General features: G+C 51.3%; 1 protein-coding gene across 4 annotated transcripts in view; it reads right to left on the bottom strand.

Annotated features, from left to right (window-relative positions):
- LOC135817706 (uncharacterized) overlaps positions 1-20,300 on the bottom strand; it is a 41,678-nt gene that overhangs the window by 19,341 nt on the left and 2,037 nt on the right. For 3 of the 4 annotated variants that reach the window (XR_010553576.1, XM_065330940.1, XM_065330939.1), the window contains 7 exons: positions 18,596-18,665; positions 18,030-18,157; positions 8,844-8,935; positions 7,471-7,570; positions 5,814-5,857; positions 2,183-2,263; positions 1,509-1,617 (listed from right to left, as the gene is read on the bottom strand). Coding sequence is in view for 3 of the 4 variants with exons in the window: in XM_065330940.1 (XP_065187012.1) it covers positions 1,509-1,617; positions 2,183-2,263; positions 5,814-5,857; positions 7,471-7,570; positions 8,844-8,935; positions 18,030-18,157; positions 18,596-18,665 (624 nt within the window). In the remaining variant the exon portion in view is untranslated. Of the gene's footprint in view, positions 1-1,508; positions 1,618-2,182; positions 2,264-5,813; positions 5,858-7,470; positions 7,571-8,206; positions 8,514-8,843; positions 8,936-18,029; positions 18,158-18,595; positions 18,666-20,300 lie in introns of those variants that run through there. The other variant, XM_065330941.1, reaches the window with a different exon arrangement.

Raw genomic sequence — 20,300 nt, 5'->3', positions numbered from 1 at the left:
TTGAGCATCCGCAATTTTTACAATGACTGAGGAAGATGACAAGTGCATTTAAAATGTACAACAGCACGCCTTTACCCACAATTTGCACATTACTTGACAAATGCATGCAGACGGGCGCGGACCACACGTATTGGGGAACTCAGTCATTTCTGATTCAGTTCTCAAGTGACTTGAACAACTGCTTACAGGAAGAACGCAAACAGAACTAAATATGTGTAGCCTAGGGCTCCCTGCTGGGATGTTTTCAAGTTGATTTTGGTTGCGTACATCGAAAGGACTGCCGATGAAGCCAGAGTTAGACTAATATGGGATGCAGAGTGAGGAGTGGTGAGATCATCCCATACTGTGAACGCAAGCTGGATCGGTCTGCTTCTCGGATGAATGCTCAGCTCACTGCCGAGTCAGCTGGCGTCCGGACCAGCATACTCTGCACTCCACTGCCGTCAGTTGCAATTGGTCACACCAGCATGGCTATGCGTTTCCACCCGCCTGCCTGACCGGCAAGTGTCTTGTCTCAGAGTTGTGCAGGAAAAGTGGTTCCCTCCATTGGCCTGGTGGCTCAGCTCTGGACTGGCCAGGCATGGCTCCCAGCTCTGCTGGACCTGGTCATCGACCAGCCCCCCCCCCCCCCCCCCAACCTCCTCCCCTCCCTACCCCCAAAATTTACCATCATTACCATCCCTACTAACAGGCCCGGATGACGAAACTCATCCCCTCACTCCATAGGAGAGGATCAAACTCGTCCTGCGGAAGCTGTCCGGAATTAGCCCTGTGCCAAAGGAAGTTTGGAGGATACTGCAGCCCTTCTCTTGTCTTCATGGTGCTCAGGAGCTGAGCGGGTATACCCGTCTCTCTGTTTGGCTATTTGCACTCTATCTTCTATCTTGAATTTGGGCTCTGGTCTCTTCATATCATAATCAAAATCCCCTAAGCTCATCAGTACAGTCTTTGGGTTCTCTGGTTCAAGCCCGCCGATGGGTTGCAGCTGTATTGCTCTTTGTTCAGGGTTGAAGTTCTTGATAATCTGGGGTAGCTCTTTAGGGGTCGTCGCACATCCTTTTTCGTAATCCCTGAAAAGAACAGTGTTCGTTTAGGTGGGAGGGGCGGGAACGAAAATTCCAAGTCGACCAACACTGTACATGTACATGCACATACATGCGATTTGTGTCGTCCAGCACAGTATAAGCTGCATTCATTTCGGGGGGGGGGGGGGTCAGTGTCCGAAATGAAGTTCGTTTTCAGGAGCGACAACAACTTTTGCGACGACCAACTAGGTACTCGGTTGCTTATTTCTGCGTGAAGAGCTACTAAAGCCTGTTTTTGAGGGTAATGTTCAATAGCTCTCTAGCTACAGCCTTGCCTTCGTTGTGTGTACAGTACTGTAGAGCATGGTCTTATCTGATTGGAGAGCGTTGACGATGGATTTTCCGGATTTATCTTTAGGAGTGGGATGGCCCAAGCAAAGCTTATGGATTGAAACAACTGGTTTGTGGTCGTCCATGACTGACCTGTTCGCCGACAGAGTTGCGCGACACGACACCACCTGTATCGTCTGGTTTGGTCAGCACAAAGAGACCGTCCTCTGCACATTCCACAACAGGAAATCCCATATTGGACCTGAAAAACGCACATAAACACGCATACACACACACACACACACGACAAAAGCAAACACAGTGCATTGGACAAAAGAATTTCAATCCATGAGCCCACTTGGTGGTATCTTGTCAGGCCAGACGGACAGGAAACCTAATACACAGAAATTCTGAGGACTTCCTGCCTGCCCTCCATCACGATGTGTTTGTCAAGCAACAACGACAACAACAATAGACATGATTGTAGTCACTGACACTTCACCTATACCCAATAAGTAAGAACAATTACTTGACAATACATGCACTCAATACGAGCAAGGGTACTGATACAGAAACAACAGTGGTGACTGAGACATGAAGGCATGATGTTCATGCAGCCGGGAAAAAACTTCAACAAAGGGCAAAAGAAGATGCAGCAATCGCGGGTGGTCGAGTGATACATTACGGGAACAAGGAATGTTGCAAGTACATGTGGTACTGTGATGTATTGCATACACGGATACCAGTCAGGTGTAGACGTGTGTTGAAGTGTGCAGAAGAGTACAGTGGTACATGTATTCTAACTTCAGTACAGAATCAGTACATACCAGCCATCCACCGTCTGTTTCCAGTCTGTCATAATGCCACCAGTTGACTGAGCACCACACTCGATTAGATGACCAGCCAGGCTACAGGGTACACCAATACACATACACATCATGCAAACACCCACACACCCACACCCACACCCAAACACAAACACCCACACCCACACACACACGAGTCCACGCATGCATACATGTACGTACACATGCGCATGCACACAACACACACCTTTGAGGTCCACCGCCGGAGTCCGGAGGGCGATAATAGTGATGCTACAGCAAAAGCCATAGCAACTTGTGCTGGGATTATACCATTCAACAGCTTGCAAGGCTGAAGAATTGAACACCCACCCACCCAAAAGGAGGCTTCTTTCTTTATCCTTTCTTTTTAAAATCAATTTTCAGGTACGCTATTCTTCGCCGTATATCAACGGTGGACGAGAGTGATACCTTTCGTCCTCTTCTCCATTTTTGGTGAAAGCATCCCGGGAAAATTTGAAAAATCATAATATATCTGCACATGCTGAGGTTCCCGTGATTTCTACCCAGGGGGCTTCCCCCAGTGTTGTGAGGCACACATCGCCCGAGCCGTTGTGTGCCGTGACCTATCCTGCGACTCTATACAACTCTCACGTTTTCACTGTGCTCTATGTCCTCCCCCCCGGAAAACTTATGGGTTACTTCCCAGCCTTGTGTCACTTGAAGTTTTTCATTTCTGAAGGAAGTAGTTCCAAAAGGCCAGAAAAAGGTCTTCCGAGGACCCTTGTTGCGTTCCTTGTTGCAGCAACCATCGTTCTAAGAAACCCCACTAGTCTTTCCATACGTACCCTGGCGATGCTGACATTCAACACTCTTGAATCCAGGCTATCCGGCGAGAAGAGGGCCCGCAGTTTGCTGTGACATCGTCCACAGTGTGTTGTGCTTGTCGCGCCACAAGGGTGATTGCGTTGCAAAGAAAGTGTATGTAGAGAAGTCGTACGACTGCCTTGGTCAGCTCATGAACCAAGTCCAGGAGGCAGCTTTCGGCAAAGAGTTTCAGCCTATACCCAGCACCTAAATCTGCGAGGCCCTCCAAGGAAGATCGACTGCTTGCTGGCGCTGCTCGAGCTGCTGATGTGGAAACTGCACAAAGACGCAGCCTCCAACGCTTCGATGCGTGGAGAAAACAAGCATGATTAAGTTGAGGCTTTCATTAGAAAGCTGTGTGAAGGGGTCTGCGGAGCTAGAAAAGGAAGTAGTTGAGGCCTTGAAACAAGTAGTGGCTCTTCTGACGTGGCAGCTTTTCTGTTTTGACAACGTAAAAAGTAACCATGCCGAGTTGAAGTTCCTGACTGGCATATCTATTCACACAGGGAACTCCTTGCGGAAAATCTTGGACGTCAGCAAGAGCAACAGCGCCAGTGCTAACTCAGTGAAAACTGAAGTCAAGGGTAGGATGAGAGTAGCTGATGGTGGACGTCACTCGACACTTAGCTATGAAGACCAACTCCACCTCACCCTCATGCGCTAGCGTTTAGGGCGCCTTGAAGAAGGGCTGGCATACATGTTCGGCACTGACATTTCCACAATGTCAACGCCTCCTTGTGATGTGGTTCAACGTCATGTACCCAAGACTTGGTCTTTTGCCGATTTGGCCAAGCTGGGAGGATGTTGAAAAGTCAATGCCAGAGGCGTTCCATAACATGTGTATCCAGATACCTTCTTCGTCATTGACGCAACTGAGCTTCGCTGCAAGAAGCCGTCAACTAATGCCCTTCAGTCAGAGTTGTACTGGGCATACAAATCACACACCGTACTGAAGTGTCTTGTTGGTGTCTCCCCAAATGGAGCATTCACCTACATCAGCCAGCTGTACGCAGGCTCCATCAGTGACCGTCAGCTGGTGATTGATTGTGGCATACTAGAGTTGCTGGAGTCTGTCCCAAGAGGCCAGCTTGTGATGGCAGACCGGGAATTCGAAATCCAGGACCTGCTCGTGAAAGCCGGGCTCATACTACATATTCCGACATTCAAAGGTTCTCAGGCTTCAATGCCACTGAAAGATGGTGTCAACACACAGAAGATTGCAAGCGTTCGGATCTATGTGTGGAAAGAGCCAACAGGTGTGTCCAATCTCGTTTCAACTTCTTCAGTAAGAATATTCCACTTGCTTCACATGGATCAGTGAACCAAATGTGTCTCCTCCATCTCAAAATGTAAATCAACAGTGTTTCACCATGCTCAGCAACTGATGCTTTACACAGAAATCAATGAGGTTTCCCCATCTCAAGTCATGTGACCCGTATTGTGCAAAGGGTCTATTTTAACTACATGAAAAATCAATTCACCGGTGAGATCTGTATGATCGAAACGGCAGCATGGAGGGACCATCATCGACTATCACTTGGAGCCATGTTACCGGTGTGGTGAACGAGGTCGGGAGGAGAGGGAATGGGATGAGGAGTTTTGACTTGAGTCAGTGCTATTGAATAATGAATACAGGCCAAGAGCTGCTGCTTACCCTCCTGAACACTCCTGAAATATGCACTTTGCGCTCGGTGAAATCCGACCCAAAGTGCATATTTCGCGCAATTTGCACAGCCCTTGACGCCCTGGAAGTGATACGAATGCGGCTGGACGTACACATGTACGAATACAGTTGCACCTGGAGCTGATCCAGGGCGCCAGTTTTGCACTTTGGGTCGGATTTCACACAGCGCAACTGACCTAAAAGTAAACAATGCACCTCCAGCAGTCTCATACTCATACTCACCCCGAGACAATGCCTTGCTCACTGCACACACAGTACTGCATATGCTAACAATGCACCTCCAGCAGTCTCATACTCACCCCGAGACAATGCCTTGCTCACTGCACACACACAGTACTGCATATGCTAACAATGCACCTCCAGCAGTCTCATACTCACCCCGAGACAATGCCTTGCTCACTGCACACACAGTACTGCATATGCTAACAATGCACCTCCAGCAGTCTCATACTCATACTCACCCCGAGACAATGCCTTGCTCACTGCACACACAGTACTGCATATGCTAACAATGCACCTCCAGCAGTCTCATACTCACCCCGAGACAATGCCTTGCTCACTGCACACACACAGTACTGCATATGCTAACAATGCACCTCCAGCAGTCTCATACTCACCCCGAGACAATGCCTTGCTCACTGCACACACAGTACTGCATATGCTAACAATGCACCTCCAGCAGTCTCATACTCATACTCACCCAGAGACAATGCCTTGCTCACTGCACACACAGTACTGCATATGCTAACAATGCACCTCCAGCAGTCTCATACTCACCCCGAGACAATGCCTTGCTCACTGCACACACACAGTACTGCATATGCTAACAATGCACCTCCAGCAGTCTCATACTCATACTCACCCAGAGACAATGCCTTGCACACTGCACACACAGTACTGCATATGCTAACAATGTGACAGCTAGCTTTTATGAAGCTGTCCAAGTCACATAGAGGTCAATATCAACTAGCCCAACATTTTCTTGCTAAGCTCGAGCACAGTGAAGACTTTTACTATTTAAAACGAAACAAAAAACAAACAGGAAAGGACCGTAAGGCAATGCACCACGGCCTGAGACAGCGTTGACAGCGGTGCTTATCTCACCTTCCCGCTGCAAGTCGATTGTAGTCGTTGCGTTGCCAGCCAAACTAACAAGACCAAAACAAAGCAAAGAACAGGGCATATAAACAAAGATGATACCTCCTCCGGAAACTAACACTTGACACGATTTCTGTACAATTATCACTCCCAGAGCCAAGTTGTACTGAATTCGGAAGTATTGTAATAATTATTATTAACACAGATAAGAAAAGGAATTAGTGACAATCTGGGCCACTAAGTAACTGTCAGTGATCAGAATCATTCCACGACGCACTCTCAGCCAACCCACTCTGCTTGCACAACACCACCATGGTGAGGACAATTCCGCGGAGACAATGATATTTTCGGACTTTCTTAGACAGCTGTTTTCCTCGAACAGAGCTCATCAGTGGAGGAAGTAGAAAGTTGACTTGAGGCACAGGAAAGATGTTATATAGGACAAAAACTGGTGCAATTTCGAGAAGTGTGGCATGCCCTGGGATGCTGAAGCGTTAAAGGTGACAGCGGTTATAACAGATGTGATCATGCAAGCACGCATTGCTGGGACATGACATGCAGCGCTGGAAAAGGTGCGGGAAGGCAATACTAACTTATTACCGCCAATGCATCATGACAGAGGTGCTAAATTTGCTACACAGACACACAGACACACACACACACACGCACACACACACACACACACACAGACACACACACACACAGACACACACACACACACACAGGCACACATACAGACACACACACACCAAAGGAGTGTGGACAGGTTGGCTGTACTGCATTGCACTGCATGTCATGTCCCAGCAATGAGCGCTTGCACTATCACCTCAGCCTCAGGTGCAAACTGACAGTAACTGTTAAAACCTATAACACTTCAGCATCCTAGGGCATGTCACACTTCAATGTGGCAAGAGTGAAAATGCACCAGTTTTTTGCCCTATACTACTATACTTGCACTCTGTAAAATCTGACCCAAAGTGCATATTTGGCACCCTAAACTTGCACGGCCCTTGACGCCCTGGAAGTGGTGTGAATGCTGCTGGACGTTGACATGTACAAATACAGTGATGTAAACGGAACTGGTCCAGGGCACCAGCTTTGCACTTTGGGTCAGCAGGTTTTACCAAGCGCAACTGTAGTATAACACCATTCCTGTACCTTGAATTCATTTTCTACATGACTTGTACTACCTTCACTGGCAAGCTCTGTTGGAGCAAAACAGCTGTCCGGAAGGTCTGACAATATCATAGTCTCAACGATATGCTTTTAATTATGGTGTCGCTGTGCAAGTAGAGTGAGTCGGCTGAGAGCGCGTCATGGAGTGGTGGAGTTCACAAAAAAAGTTTAAGAAATACTAAGACAGAAAGGCACTTTAATGGCTGATAGTGAAGCTCAGTGCGGCAGATAACAATTGCCCAAAAGCTCTGTGCATTAAGTTCATTAACACACACACACACACACACACACACACACACACACACACACCTGTTCCACTACATCGGGGTGTTACATTTTCCGGCCGCATAGCTCCCTCACACCAAGCACTGTTGCAAATGCACGCATGAACAATCAGCTACGAACGTGCACACAAGGCACGCCGCACAACGCACAGCTAGCAGGCAGTTTCTAGCGTTCATTGCAATGCCACTCTGACTGCGCTTACCTCATGCATGAGTGGACCCAGGGCAAGTGCACTGTCCACACAGCGTCCGGTTACAACGATGTCAGCTCCCTGGCCCAGCACAGTGGCTATACCATGGGCTCTGCGTGTAGTCACATTAAAAAACATGCACATACACACACACACGCACACGCGCGCGCGCACACACACACACACGCATACACACACACACACACACACACACACACACACACACACACACACACACACAAACACACACACGCAGACACACACACACACACACACACACAAACAAACGCGAACACATACAAACACACACGCGTGTGCACACACACACAGGGACAAGGCAGATAAGTGGATGGACAAGCATGCATGGGTGTGGAGAAAGACACCCAAAAACTAACACTACAAGAATGTCCAGTCAGAGAATATGGGACCTACATGTTGCCACAATAAAAAAGAAACACATTGAGGGAAAATAATGAAAAAGGACCAGTAGCCCACAAGCTATGCATACGTTGTGCAGTTGGTCTTTTTTCATCAAATAATATTCCTGGGCTCTCCATCGAAGAAATTTACATTGTGAAATGATTGGGTTCCCTCACGACATTCTGATACCACACTATTTGCCTGAACTTCGGACTCGGTGGACACCCTTGTCACAAGGCTCTCTGCTTTCTCAACTTCATGTCCAAAATGCGGTGTGCACAGTAGACAATTGCATTACGTTTGTATCCGCCAAGCGCTGCTGTCTCACCCCAGGTATGCGTTCATGCTCTGTAAGGACTCGGGTAAACAAGCACTGCTGTCTCACCCCAGGTATGCGTTCATGCTCTGTAAGGACTCGGGTAAACAAGCACTGCTGTCTCACCCCAGGTATGCGTTCATGCTCTGTAAGGACTCGGGTAAACAAGCACTGCTGTCTCACCCCAGGTATGCGTTCATGCTCTGTAAGGACTCGGGTAAACAAGCACTGCTGTCTCACCCCAGGTATGCGTTCATGCTCTGTAAGGACTCGGGTAAACAAGCACTGCTGTCTCACCCCAGGTATGCGTTCATGCTCTGTAAGGACTCGGGTAAACAACTTAAAACAAGCACTGCTGTCTCACCCCAGGTATGCGTTCATGCTCTGTAAGGACTCGGGTAAACAAGCACTGCTGTCTCACCCCAGGTATGCGTTCATGCTCTGTAAGGACTCGGGTAAACAAGCACTGCTGTCTCACCCCAGGTATGCGTTCATGCTCTGTAAGGACTCGGGTAAACAAGCACTGCTGTCTCACCCCAGGTATGCGTTCATGCTCTGTAAGGACTCGGGTAAACAAGCACTGCTGTCTCACCCCAGGTATGCGTTCATGCTCTGTAAGGACTCGGGTAAACAAGCACTGCTGTCTCACCCCAGGTATGCGTTCATGCTCTGTAAGGACTCGGGTAAAGGCTCCCCATTGTACAGATCCTTGATGTCCTGGCCCCGTAGATACTCTTGTTGCTGAGCAAGGGGAAACAGAACAACAACAGCAAAACGAGATGCCACGACATGTTTTTGCCAGTCTGTGTATCTCACGGCTGCACACATGGGATCTATACACAAACTGTGCGACTATGCACAGTGGCCGTAGTTGCAATCAGGGGGACAACACACTCACTTCAATGAGCTCTGTGAATACCCCCCCCCCCCCCCCCCCCTACACACACACACACACATAGCATGCATATGCTGTGAGTGGCTCCTGGCACACAGTGCGTTGGGTAACAAAAGTTGAACTAAATAAGACCAAAGACATTGTGCAGTATTGAAAGAGGATTCAGCAGATACATAACCAGCACTGCAAAACTCACAGTAAGCCTATGCCAAACACACACAAGCAAGAACAGTACCATATACATGTATGGCACATGGTGCTGTTCTTGCTTGACAGTTTACCAGGCATGATGATGACAGCATAGCACTCCGCCTTGTGCTATACTCCCATCATCATACATGCACAGTGCTGCTCAATGAAATCCTATCGCGTCACTCAAGCTTGCGCTTGCGCCCCGCACCAGTAAACAATCCCAATGTTTGCAGGTCCACGGCGGCGCAGTGCCCAGCGCAGCATTCACTCGCCGGATCGGATTTCATTGAGCAGCACTTGTACACGTACTATACACCCATATAGACCACACATCCAGCTACATATACGCGCAGTGGCCATACATACAGTGGCCATACATGTATTGCAGTGGAAGTATATGCAGTGGCCATACGTGTACATGTATTGCAGGGGAAGCACATGCAGTGGCCATACATACAGTGGAAGTACATGCAGTGGCCATACATGCAGTGGCCATTGTCGGAGTCGTGGTGACGCCTGGTACCGTTCATGTATGATTTATGTGTCTGTTTTCGCTACAATCATTCTCTAGTTCTGTAGGTCATGTATGGTATCACTCATGCGTGAAATCATGTGATCATCAACCCTGTTTTTCCCGGGCTTGTGCTCCTGTGCACGAGACGTATGCTTCAGATGTATGGCCTTTTTTCCCGCTGCACGGCATCTCACGTGCAGAGTTTTTCCGCGTGCAGTGCTCTAGCAGCTTTGGGTTTTGTTGTTGTTTTTTATTCTCCTTGTCTTGGAAAGAGTTCATGGTGAACAGTGGTTGAATCCAATTCTAAGTTACTTCTCAGTTTAGCAGTGTCTTATGTCTGATATTCTTAGTGCATCCAAGATAATCCAAGATGGAGTTGGTGTTTTGAGAGTGAGAACTCGAACCAGTAAAGTTTGTCTCCATTGTTGAACGTGGGTTCGGAAAGTATCCGCAGTCGGTATTACAGTTACGGTACTGATGCAACCTGGTTCCGGGGAATACGGAACATAGTGGTCCTTCGAGCCGGATCACGTCCACGATGGAGAAGCTCAGGCGGAGTCAGCGCACGACGAAAGGCGTCGCAGCACCAAAACTCGGGTACACAGACACCCAGTCCTACGCCGGTGCTAGTGGTGGAGATGACAGGATGACCGAAAGTAGGAGCCAAGCCGTCACCGCGAATTCAGCAGACAGGCTCAGCGCCAGGATAGCCGTGTTACAAGCGGAACAGGCTGTGGCGGAAAAGCGGCTGGAAATCGCCCGGTTGACGGAGCAGGCGATGTCGGAAGCCGAAGGGACGTTGAGGGAAAGGTCCGTTGAGACCTCCAGCTCTCCTGCGATGCGAGAAGAAGTCTTCCAGGAAGCGGGTGAGTTGCATGAGGCGGTTGCAGCCCAAGATACGTCGCTTATCGACTTTGACGATGATGTAGTTGCACCTAGTTCAGTTGCTGTTCCAACACCAACAGAGTCACACACGGTAGTCGGTGTAGAATCTCAGCCATCAGAAGGAGAGGCTTCCCATAGATCTACGCACGTAACGTCAGAATCAGCAGTAGGTCTACACCATGCAGAGGCCTGTCAGGCTAGCACACCACCACCGGTAGACGTAGTGATAGACGCACATGTAGAGAGGGACTCAGATGTCCAGCATGTCCGTGCATTCACTCCGGCACACAGCTACCACTACCAGGCACCGCCATGCGTAGTCCAAGATCCGATTCATGAACACCTGAATGAACCTCCGTTTCATCAACCAGAACCGCAGGCACAGGCACAGACACAGGTACTTCAAAGAACGATTGAACACACCACTGCTGTTGTAGCCGATGCCACTTACGCTGACTATCTAAGCGAGTCCATTCAGCGGGGAATAGGGCCCGAGCCCTGGGATAGGACATTCGTAGAGCGTCAGCAACTGCCGAGATCCAGTACTGGCAGTAGTCTACGCAGTGTAGAACGTGAGTTCCGGGCCAAGGAAGTTGCGTATCAGCAGCAACTACTACAGCTTCAGACGATGATCGATGAATCCGCGATCGTCGAGAAGCGGCGCCAGCGAGACGCTTACGCACTGCAGACGAACCTAGAGGAAGCTGAGGCGAGTAGGGCAATGGTCGAGCTAGCGTGCGACAAGCAAGCCAGGGATCTTGCGGCAGAACGAGAACGCAACGATGAGCTGGCCCGAGCGATGACAGAGCTGAGGCAGCGGCTATTCGCAGCGGAGTATGCCCTACGAGAAAGCCGTGCCAGACAACGACGAGCGCCGAAGTCTGGTAGTGTCACTGAGCCTGTTAGAGAAGTACAAGGCTTACCGGTAGTGCAACCACAGCCTGCACAGGTCCACGAGGAGAGACGTGAGCGCTGCGAGTCGACCGCAAGCACAAGGCATAGCGGTATCCCGAGCACTACGTCACCCAGTCACCCACACGCATCCATGCCAGTACCCGCACCACGAAAGCACCGTCGCGACACGAGTGCACGTGCACGCGGCTACATGACAGTCTCAGACTCCGACTCAGAGTCAGGGCCACGTGGATACTCTAGTGCCAGAGCTACGGAGACGTGTACCGGTGGTAGGGGCGCAGCAAGTAATGCGAGTGAGGTCGAAGACGCGTACATGAGTGGTTGTACCTCTACTACCGGTACTATTACTGGCAGCACAGTTAACAGCAATCCTGCGCGTCAGATGGCAGACCTGGCCAGTGAGTTTGTAGGTGCAATCACCCAGGCCCTACGTCAAGGGCAGACCTCCCAGGTCGAGAATAGTAACGCTGGCATCAGACAGCTGGCTGCACGCCAGTCATCCACCAGCAGCAAGCTGCCAATCTTCTCTGGCAAGCCGGAGGAATGGCCCGCGTTCCTCGCGCTGTACCGAAGCAGCACGGAGCAATGCGCATACTCAAACGCAGAGAACGTCCAGCGCCTGCAGACCTGCCTGAAGGGACCAGCCCAGGAGGCAGTACAGCTGCTCCTGGCCGTGCCAGACAATGTAGACGAGGCCATCCGGACACTGGAGCGTCGTTTCGGCCGGCCAGAATTGGTAGTGAAACAGCTAATCGAGCAGGCCAAGGCGCTGAAGCCAGCCAGAGCAGAGGACACGGACGCCCTGCACTCCTTGGCCACATCTGTGAGGAACATCGTCCTCACTATGAAGCTGCTAAAGAGCCATGGCCACAGGAACAACCCTGCGCTCCGTGATGAGCTGGTGGCCAAGCTGTCGCTCCCCCATCGAATGCAGTGGGGCGAGTATGTGAAGGCCAAGGGCCTTAGTACGGATGAACTAGACCTTGGTGTCTTGTCTGAGTGGTTGGCCGAACGAGCGGAAGCCGCCTCTCTGGTGACACCAACCTCCACCAAGACGGCCGCCGTTCAGCCAACCCCACCGCCTAGAAGGTCAACGACCCTGGCCGCAGTAACAGCGGGCACTACCCGCGACGCCACCTCTGACTCCCCAAGGAAGAAGAGGAGCTGCAGGAAGTGCCTGGAAGAGCACGCAATGGCACAGTGCAAGGAGTTCCAACAGCTACCCGTCCAGAAGCGATCAGAGCTGGTGCGCCTCTTGGGCCTGTGTGTGAACTGTCTACAGGACGGCCACTTCGCCAGAAATTGCACCTCGAGCCACTGCAGGAAGTGCAAAGGCAAGCACAACACGCTGCTCCACAGGGACGACTCTGACAGGCCTAGCAGCGGTAGCCAACAAAACGCCGCTCGCACCAACACCGCGAATATGGCTTCTGCAGCGAGCGCCCTGCATGCCGAAACCCCAACAAACCTACCAGCTCTGATGACGACTGTGGGGACAGTGAGATGTGGAGACGTCGAGCTACAAGCAACGATCATGCTGGATTCTGGGTCCACCTGCAGCTTCATCACCACCGACATGGCTGAGAAGCTGAATGTCCCACCCGGTGAGACCACGTCCGTGCGCACGACTGTTCTCGGTGGCAGCTGTCTGCAGCACGAGTCCAGGATCGCCCCCATAGAGATCTGTCACAAAGACTCAACTGCAACAACCCCAGTGCAGGCGGTCGTTCTCCCTCAGATAACCGCCGACATGCAACGTGTGGACTGGGATGCGCAGAAGGCAAGCTGGCCACACCTGCGCGGGATGAATCCGGATACCCCAGCTAACCCAACTGTGGACATCCTACTGGGCCTTGACGTTCCACAGTTGCACGCCTCGCTAGCCGAACGCCGTGGGCCTGGCCATGGTCCAATCGCAAGAAAGACACCACTCGGATGGATTTGTTTCGGTCTCCTGGAGGGGAGCGGAACATCGGCGGAACCAACCGTCCACCACGCCACACATGCCGCGACCGCAGAGCCCACCGAGCCAACCCTGGAGCTGAATGCCATGGTGCGTAGCATGTTCAATTTAGACACCATCCGCTCTACAGCCACGGGAGAGACCATGTCTCGAGCTGAGCGTGAAGCCGAGAAGGTGACTGACGACACCATGAGCCTCAACAACAACCGTGTCACCATTGGCATCCCGTGGGTCGCTGAAGACAGAAAGCCTCACGTGACCTCGAACAGACCGATGGCCCAACAACGACTGGCGAGTCTCCAACGGTCCCTGTACAAACGACCTGAGCTCGCAGCAGCGTACGCCGGTGTCATCCAACAGTACCTGACGAAGGGGTATATCCGCGAGGTACCCGAGACGGAAGTGCACAACGATGCGGATGACCAGTGGTTCCTACCCCACTTTCCCGTGATCAAGGAGGACCGCACCACCACCAAGGTGCGGATAGTGTTTGACGCGGCGGCCAAGAAGAACGACGTCTCGATCAACGAGGAGATGCACGCCGGCCCAGCACTACAGAACAACATCGTGAGTTGCCTACTCAAGTTCTGTAAGGAACCTGTGGCTCTGATGGCAGACATCAGCGAGATGTTCCTGCAAGTGGAGCTGGCTGAGAGAGACCGCAGGTATCACCGATTCCTGTGGGAGGTCGACGGAAGAGCCAAGGTGTTCGAATTCCAGCGAGTGTGCTTCGGGTGTAAGGCGTCGCCATACCTCGCCGGAAAGGCCGTCCAGGCTGTCGCGGCCACCTATGCCGCCGAAGGGTCACCCACACGTACCATCATCATGGACAACCTCTATGTGGACGACCTACTTGCGTCTGCGCCAACGCCAGAGGCGGCGGTGGGCCTACGTACTGACGTCCAGGAGACACTGGCCAAGGGAGGCTTCCATCTACGGAAGTGGATGTCGAACAGTGCAGAGGTCATGAAGTCTGTGCCAGAAGCCGACCGGGCGCCGAACACGCTGATCTCGGTAGCTGACCACCAACACCCCACGCTACCCTGCGTGAAGACGCTAGGAGTCGCCTGGGATGCTGAGAGCGACCATTTCACGTTCAAGTACCAGGTGCCCGTCATCACGCAGTACACCAAGCGCACTGTCCTGAGCAAGATGGCCTCTCTGTTTGACCCACGAGGGCAAGTGTCACCATACACCATCCGAGCAAAGGTCATGTTCCAGGACGCCTGCCTCCGCGGGCTGGAATGGGATGAGGAGTTCGCAGAGCCCGAGGCTAAGGGTTGGAGGAAGTTCTTCGAGGAACTGCCCAAGCTAGAAGCCGTGAGAGCCACCAGGTCATTCAAGGACCCAGACCGGGATCCGGCCGATGCAGAGCTCAGCCTCCATGTGTTCGTTGACGCATCCGACGCAGCAGTCGCAACAGCAGTCTACGTACGGGCGAGTTATCCAGACGGCATGGCTTGGTCCACGCTGGCCATGGCCAAGGCTAAACCAGCCCCGCTACACCGACAGTCGATCCCCATGCTTGAGCTACGAGCAGCTGTACTCGGCGCCGAGGTAGCCGAACAAGTCGCCCAAGCCCTCGGCATCAGCTCGTCCGACATCACGTACTGGAGTGATAGCCTCAATGTCCTGTACTGGCTTCGCTCACACAGCCGCCGTTTCAAAGTCGAGGTGGGCAACAGGGTCAGCAAGATCCAAGCACTGTCGGACCCCCGTCAGTGGAGGCACGTTCCGACATCAATCAACCCTGCGGACAAGGGCACCCGGGGGCTATCTGCAGCCCAGCTCGCATCCGATGACGACTGGTGGCATGGCCCGAAGTTCCTACGCGGACCCGAGAGTGCATTCCCGGCGCGGCCGATCGAGGTTCCCAGTAGTCTGCCGGCAGAGCTGAAGAAGCGATCCGCTATGTCGTTCAGCGCGGTTCCAGGGAAGTACCAGCTTGACCCCTCCAACTTCTCGTCTTGGACGCGGCTCATCCGTATCACCGCTTGGTGTCAGCGCTTTGTACGTAACGTCCGTATACCGAGGGAGGCTGGCGCCAACAGACCAACACCCGCTCCACGACGCAAGTTTGGATCTGCCAAGTCAGTGAACGGTATGACAGTACCCGCTCTCTCCCCTGCAGAGGTCCAGGCGGCCGACGTGTTCTGGGTACGGAAGGCCCAGGAGGAGGTGTATGGCAAGGTCATCAAGCGACTGGAGTCCGGCAAGGAACCCGATCCCAACGAGCCATTGCTGAAGCTGCGACCCCAGCTGGAGGAGGTACATGGCACAACCGTACTGACGGTCGGTGGGAGACTCACCACTGCACACCATCTGCCGCTGACGACAAGACACCCCATCATCCTGCCACCGAAACATCGGGTCACAGCCCTGATCGTGGATGACGAAGACGAGAGATGTCAGCACTCCATGGGTCCCAACCACCTGCTGGCCAACCTCAGCAACCGGTACTGGCTGATAAACGGGAAGTCCGTTGTGCGACAGCATCGCCACAGGTGCGTCAAGTGCCGACGAGGCTACGCGAAGGCTTTGACTCCAATCATGGGAGGGTTGCCGGATTACCGGACCTCGTCACCACTTATCGCCTTCAGCAAGGTGACCATCGACTTTGCCGGTCCATTTCTGACGCGCCAGGGACGAGGCAAGGTGCAGCAGAAGCGGTATATCTGCGTATTCTCGTGCCTGCTGACCAGAGCGGTACATCTGGAGCCCGTCAACTCGCTCGACACAGATGGGTTCCTGATGGCGATGACCCGATTCTGCAAGAGGCGTGGAACCCCGGAGTTCATAGTGACAGACAACGGATCGAACTTCACCGCCGCAGAGCGACAGCTGCGCGAAGCCACCTGCCTGATAGATCAAGACCGCCTAACCACCCACTCCGAGCTGCGAGATGTACAGTGGCATTTCAACCCACCGAGAACGCCCCACTTCGGTGGTGTAGTAGAAACGATGGTCAAGGCAGTCAAACGCGCACTCTGGCATGTGCTGCACCAGGCTGGCCTCACGGATGAGGAGTTCTCAACAGCGCTGGTACATGCCGAGGCAATGCTGAATTCCCGTCCCCTTACCACCGTATCATCTGACAGCGACGATCCAGAAGCGTTGACGCCAAACCACTTCCTGATGGGACGCGCGGCTGCAGTCACACACCTCGAGGCGGAGACAGAGGATCTGGAGAAGGTCCACCCCAGACGGCGCTGGCTGTTTCTACAAGTGCTGACAAGGCAAGTTTGGAAGAGGTGGCTGCGCGAGATGGTCCCGGCGCTAAACGTCCGGTCCAAGCGGTACAGGAAGGCAAAAGACGTCGAGGAGGGTGAGGTCTTCCTTGTCATGGATGAGAGTACACCGCGCGCGACATGGCCTCTGGGACGCGTCACAGCCACATACCCAGGGCAAGATGGTGTCGTCCGTGCAGTCAACGTGAAGATCAAAGGCAAGGAGTATCGACGATCAGTTCATCGCCTCATCCCACTGGAGGTAACAGAGGGTGAGGTGGAGCTCGACTCCGAGAACTGCCCAGCCACAGCCAACGTCAATGTGGACAATGTCACCAGCTGAGCGAATAGTGGATGGTGGTACGGCAGTGGCGATGAGGTAGTAAGGCTGTTACTGTAGTGTTAGCAAGCAATCCACAATCAGAGTGAACAATACATCCAACCGGCTAGATAAGACGTATCCTCGTTCCCGGATATGTCTAGTGACATTACGGCATGCATTTGACACAATGATGTTAGGTGTGACATCCAATAGCAGTTCCCCAGGAGTTAGAACATCACTCGGAATATTAGTTTGTCTCACTCGCATACATTGATTAGGCTATGATTCGTTCGCGAGGGAGGTATGTCGGAGTCGTGGTGACGCCTGGTACCGTTCATGTATGATTTATGTGTCTGTTTTCGCTACAATCATTCTCTAGTTCTGTAGGTCATGTATGGTATCACTCATGCGTGAAATCATGTGATCATCAACCCTGTTTTTCCCGGGCTTGTGCTCCTGTGCACGAGACGTATGCTTCAGATGTATGGCCTTTTTTCCCGCTGCATGGCATCTCACGTGCAGAGTTTTTCCGCGTGCAGTGCTCTAGCAGCTTTGGGTTTTGTTGTTGTTTTTTATTCTCCTTGTCTTGGAAAGAGTTCATGGTGAACAGTGGTTGAATCCAATTCTAAGTTACTTCTCAGTTTAGCAGTGTCTTATGTCTGATATTCTTAGTGCATCCAAGATAATCCAAGATGGAGTTGGTGTTTTGAGAGTGAGAACTCGAACCAGTAAAGTTTGTCTCCATTGTTGAACGTGGGTTCGGAAAGTATCCGCAGTCGGTATTACAGTTACGGTACTGATGCAACCTGGTTCCGGGGAATACGGAACAGCCATACACACAGTGGCTATACATGCAGTGGCCAAACATGTAGATTGTGGTGGTCATACATGCAGTGGCCATACATGCAGTGGTCGTACTCACGTCCATTAGATCGTCGCCGGAAACGGCACCAACACGCAGGTCTACATTTGACTCCTTGAGCACAGCCTGTATGGCTGACACACAAGCTGCTGGATTGACCCCGCCAGCATTGGCAACAACGCGAATACCTGCAGCAAACAATACACCGTCACATGTACATCACTAAGAGGACAAACAAACAAATCAAATCAAATGAATCCTGCAGTCCCCAGAGTGTGGACCAGCCTGATGACCTGTTCTGGGGTTTGGACAACAAAAATCCACAGTGCCACGCGACACAGTGTGACATCATACACAGCGGCCCTGCGCCAGGTGTGTGTTAACTGTAGCTAAGTTCATGCATAACGCAGTAGTGCACGCATGGAATGATAGAGGAACATGGAGCACATACAAATACAACAACGGCTGAAAATACACTCCTGCGAGTGGCTGTAACTCTTGAGCGAACCAACCAGTAACCACGAATCATCAACAGTGACAACATAGCACAAGCATGTGGGCACGCCAATACATGAACAATCACCCCATAGCACAAGCACGTGGGCACGCCAAACCTACCCCTTTACCTTTCTCCTTTATCGTATGTTGCAATGGCTTGATGACGGCCGCAAGAAAGTCTGGTGCATACCCAAACTCCTGGCCAGCCCAGGGTGGGAACAACAAGCAAACGCAGACATCGAGGTAAGAAACTAACGACTCCCCTCGCAAGCCAAGCGTGCCTGCAGGACTAGTCGAGTGCAAATCACTTGCCAAAGCAGACAATGCCAGACATGAATGCAAAGTTTTGCAAACTGATTCATTTCCGCATGCAGGCACCTGCAGGACTGTGCAAAGGTAGTCACTTCACAGGAGCATAGGCTGGGCAGTCCTCAAAGTGATTACTGCCTATCTGTGACTGTAGGCTCCACAGTACACCACTACTATATGCATGGTATGCAAACAAAATAACCTTTCTGCATGTAGGCAGCTGCAAGGACTGCAGGACTGCGCATGCCATGAACCAGTCAGCCAATACCATTGCTTCATGTGCAGACATATGCCATGTGTGAAACATTGCTACAAGTACAGTCAACTTCGCCAATAACGACTTCGGATATAACGACAATTCGCGAATAACGACATAATTTTCATGCCCAGAGCAAAGTCCCATCCAACTGTGACACATACAATGAGACTTCGGATATAACGACACTTCGCGAATAAGGACACTTTTCTGATGCCCCGCCGAGTGTCGTTATAAGCGAAGTTGACTGTAGTTGACTTATGAAGAGGTTCCCTTTCGCCAGCGGAGAGGACTCAACATGACTAACTGGAGCACTGCTACACAAAAAGGCACAACAGAGGTTTATTGAGTTTGTTGCAGCTCTGAGTTTCTTGCTAAATGCAATCGAGTCGCCCGATGATTGGATTTAGCAAGAAACTTGGGGCTGTGACAAACTCTACACTAGTAAACCTCTTGCTAAATGCAATCGAGCTTGAGCCTGATGATTGGATTTGGCAAGAAACTTGGAGCTGTGACAAACTCTATACTAGTAAACCTCTTGCTAAATGCAATCGAGCTTGAGCCTGATGATTGGATTTGGCAAGAAACTTGGAGCTGTGACAAACTCTATACTAGTAAACCTCTTGCTAAATGCAATCGAGCTTGAGCCTGATGATTGGATTTGGCAAGAAACTTGGAGCTTTGACAAACTCTATACTAGTAAACCTCTTGCTAAATGCAATCGAGCTTGAGCCTGATGATTGGATTTGGCAAGAAACTTGGAGCTGTGACAAACTCTATACTAGTAAACCTCTTGCTAAATGCAATCGAGCTTGAGCCTGATGATTGGATTTGGCAAGAAACTTGGAGCTGTGACAAACTCTATACTAGTAAACCTCTTGCTAAATGCAATCGAGCTTGAGCCTGATGATTGGATTTGGCAAGAAACTTGGAGCTTTGACAAACTCTATACTAGTAAACCTCTTGCTAAATGCAATCGAGCTTGAGCCTGATGATTGGATTTGGCAAGAAACTTGGAGCTGTGACAAACTCTATTAACCTGCGTTCTGCCTTTTGCGCAGTTACTTTAAAACTATTGTGTTCACGCAAAACATTTAGCATGAGAACCAAACAGCAAGGGAAAGATTCTAATACCATGCCATTGACATACCGCCATAGGCTAAAAGCCTGCTTTCGTCGACTGGCTACGGGCCAGTCATGAATGATCTTTGGGAAGGGGTGATCACCACCGGGGTTAGCCTGCTTTTGTTTAGAGAATTAAACGATGG

Source organism: Sycon ciliatum, chromosome 5 (genome assembly GCF_964019385.1).
Source record: "Sycon ciliatum chromosome 5, ocSycCili1.1, whole genome shotgun sequence".
NCBI lineage: Eukaryota > Metazoa > Porifera > Calcarea > Leucosolenida > Sycettidae > Sycon > Sycon ciliatum.
Note: the sequence above shows the minus strand (reverse complement) of the source record. Positions and strands in the feature narration are given on the sequence as shown.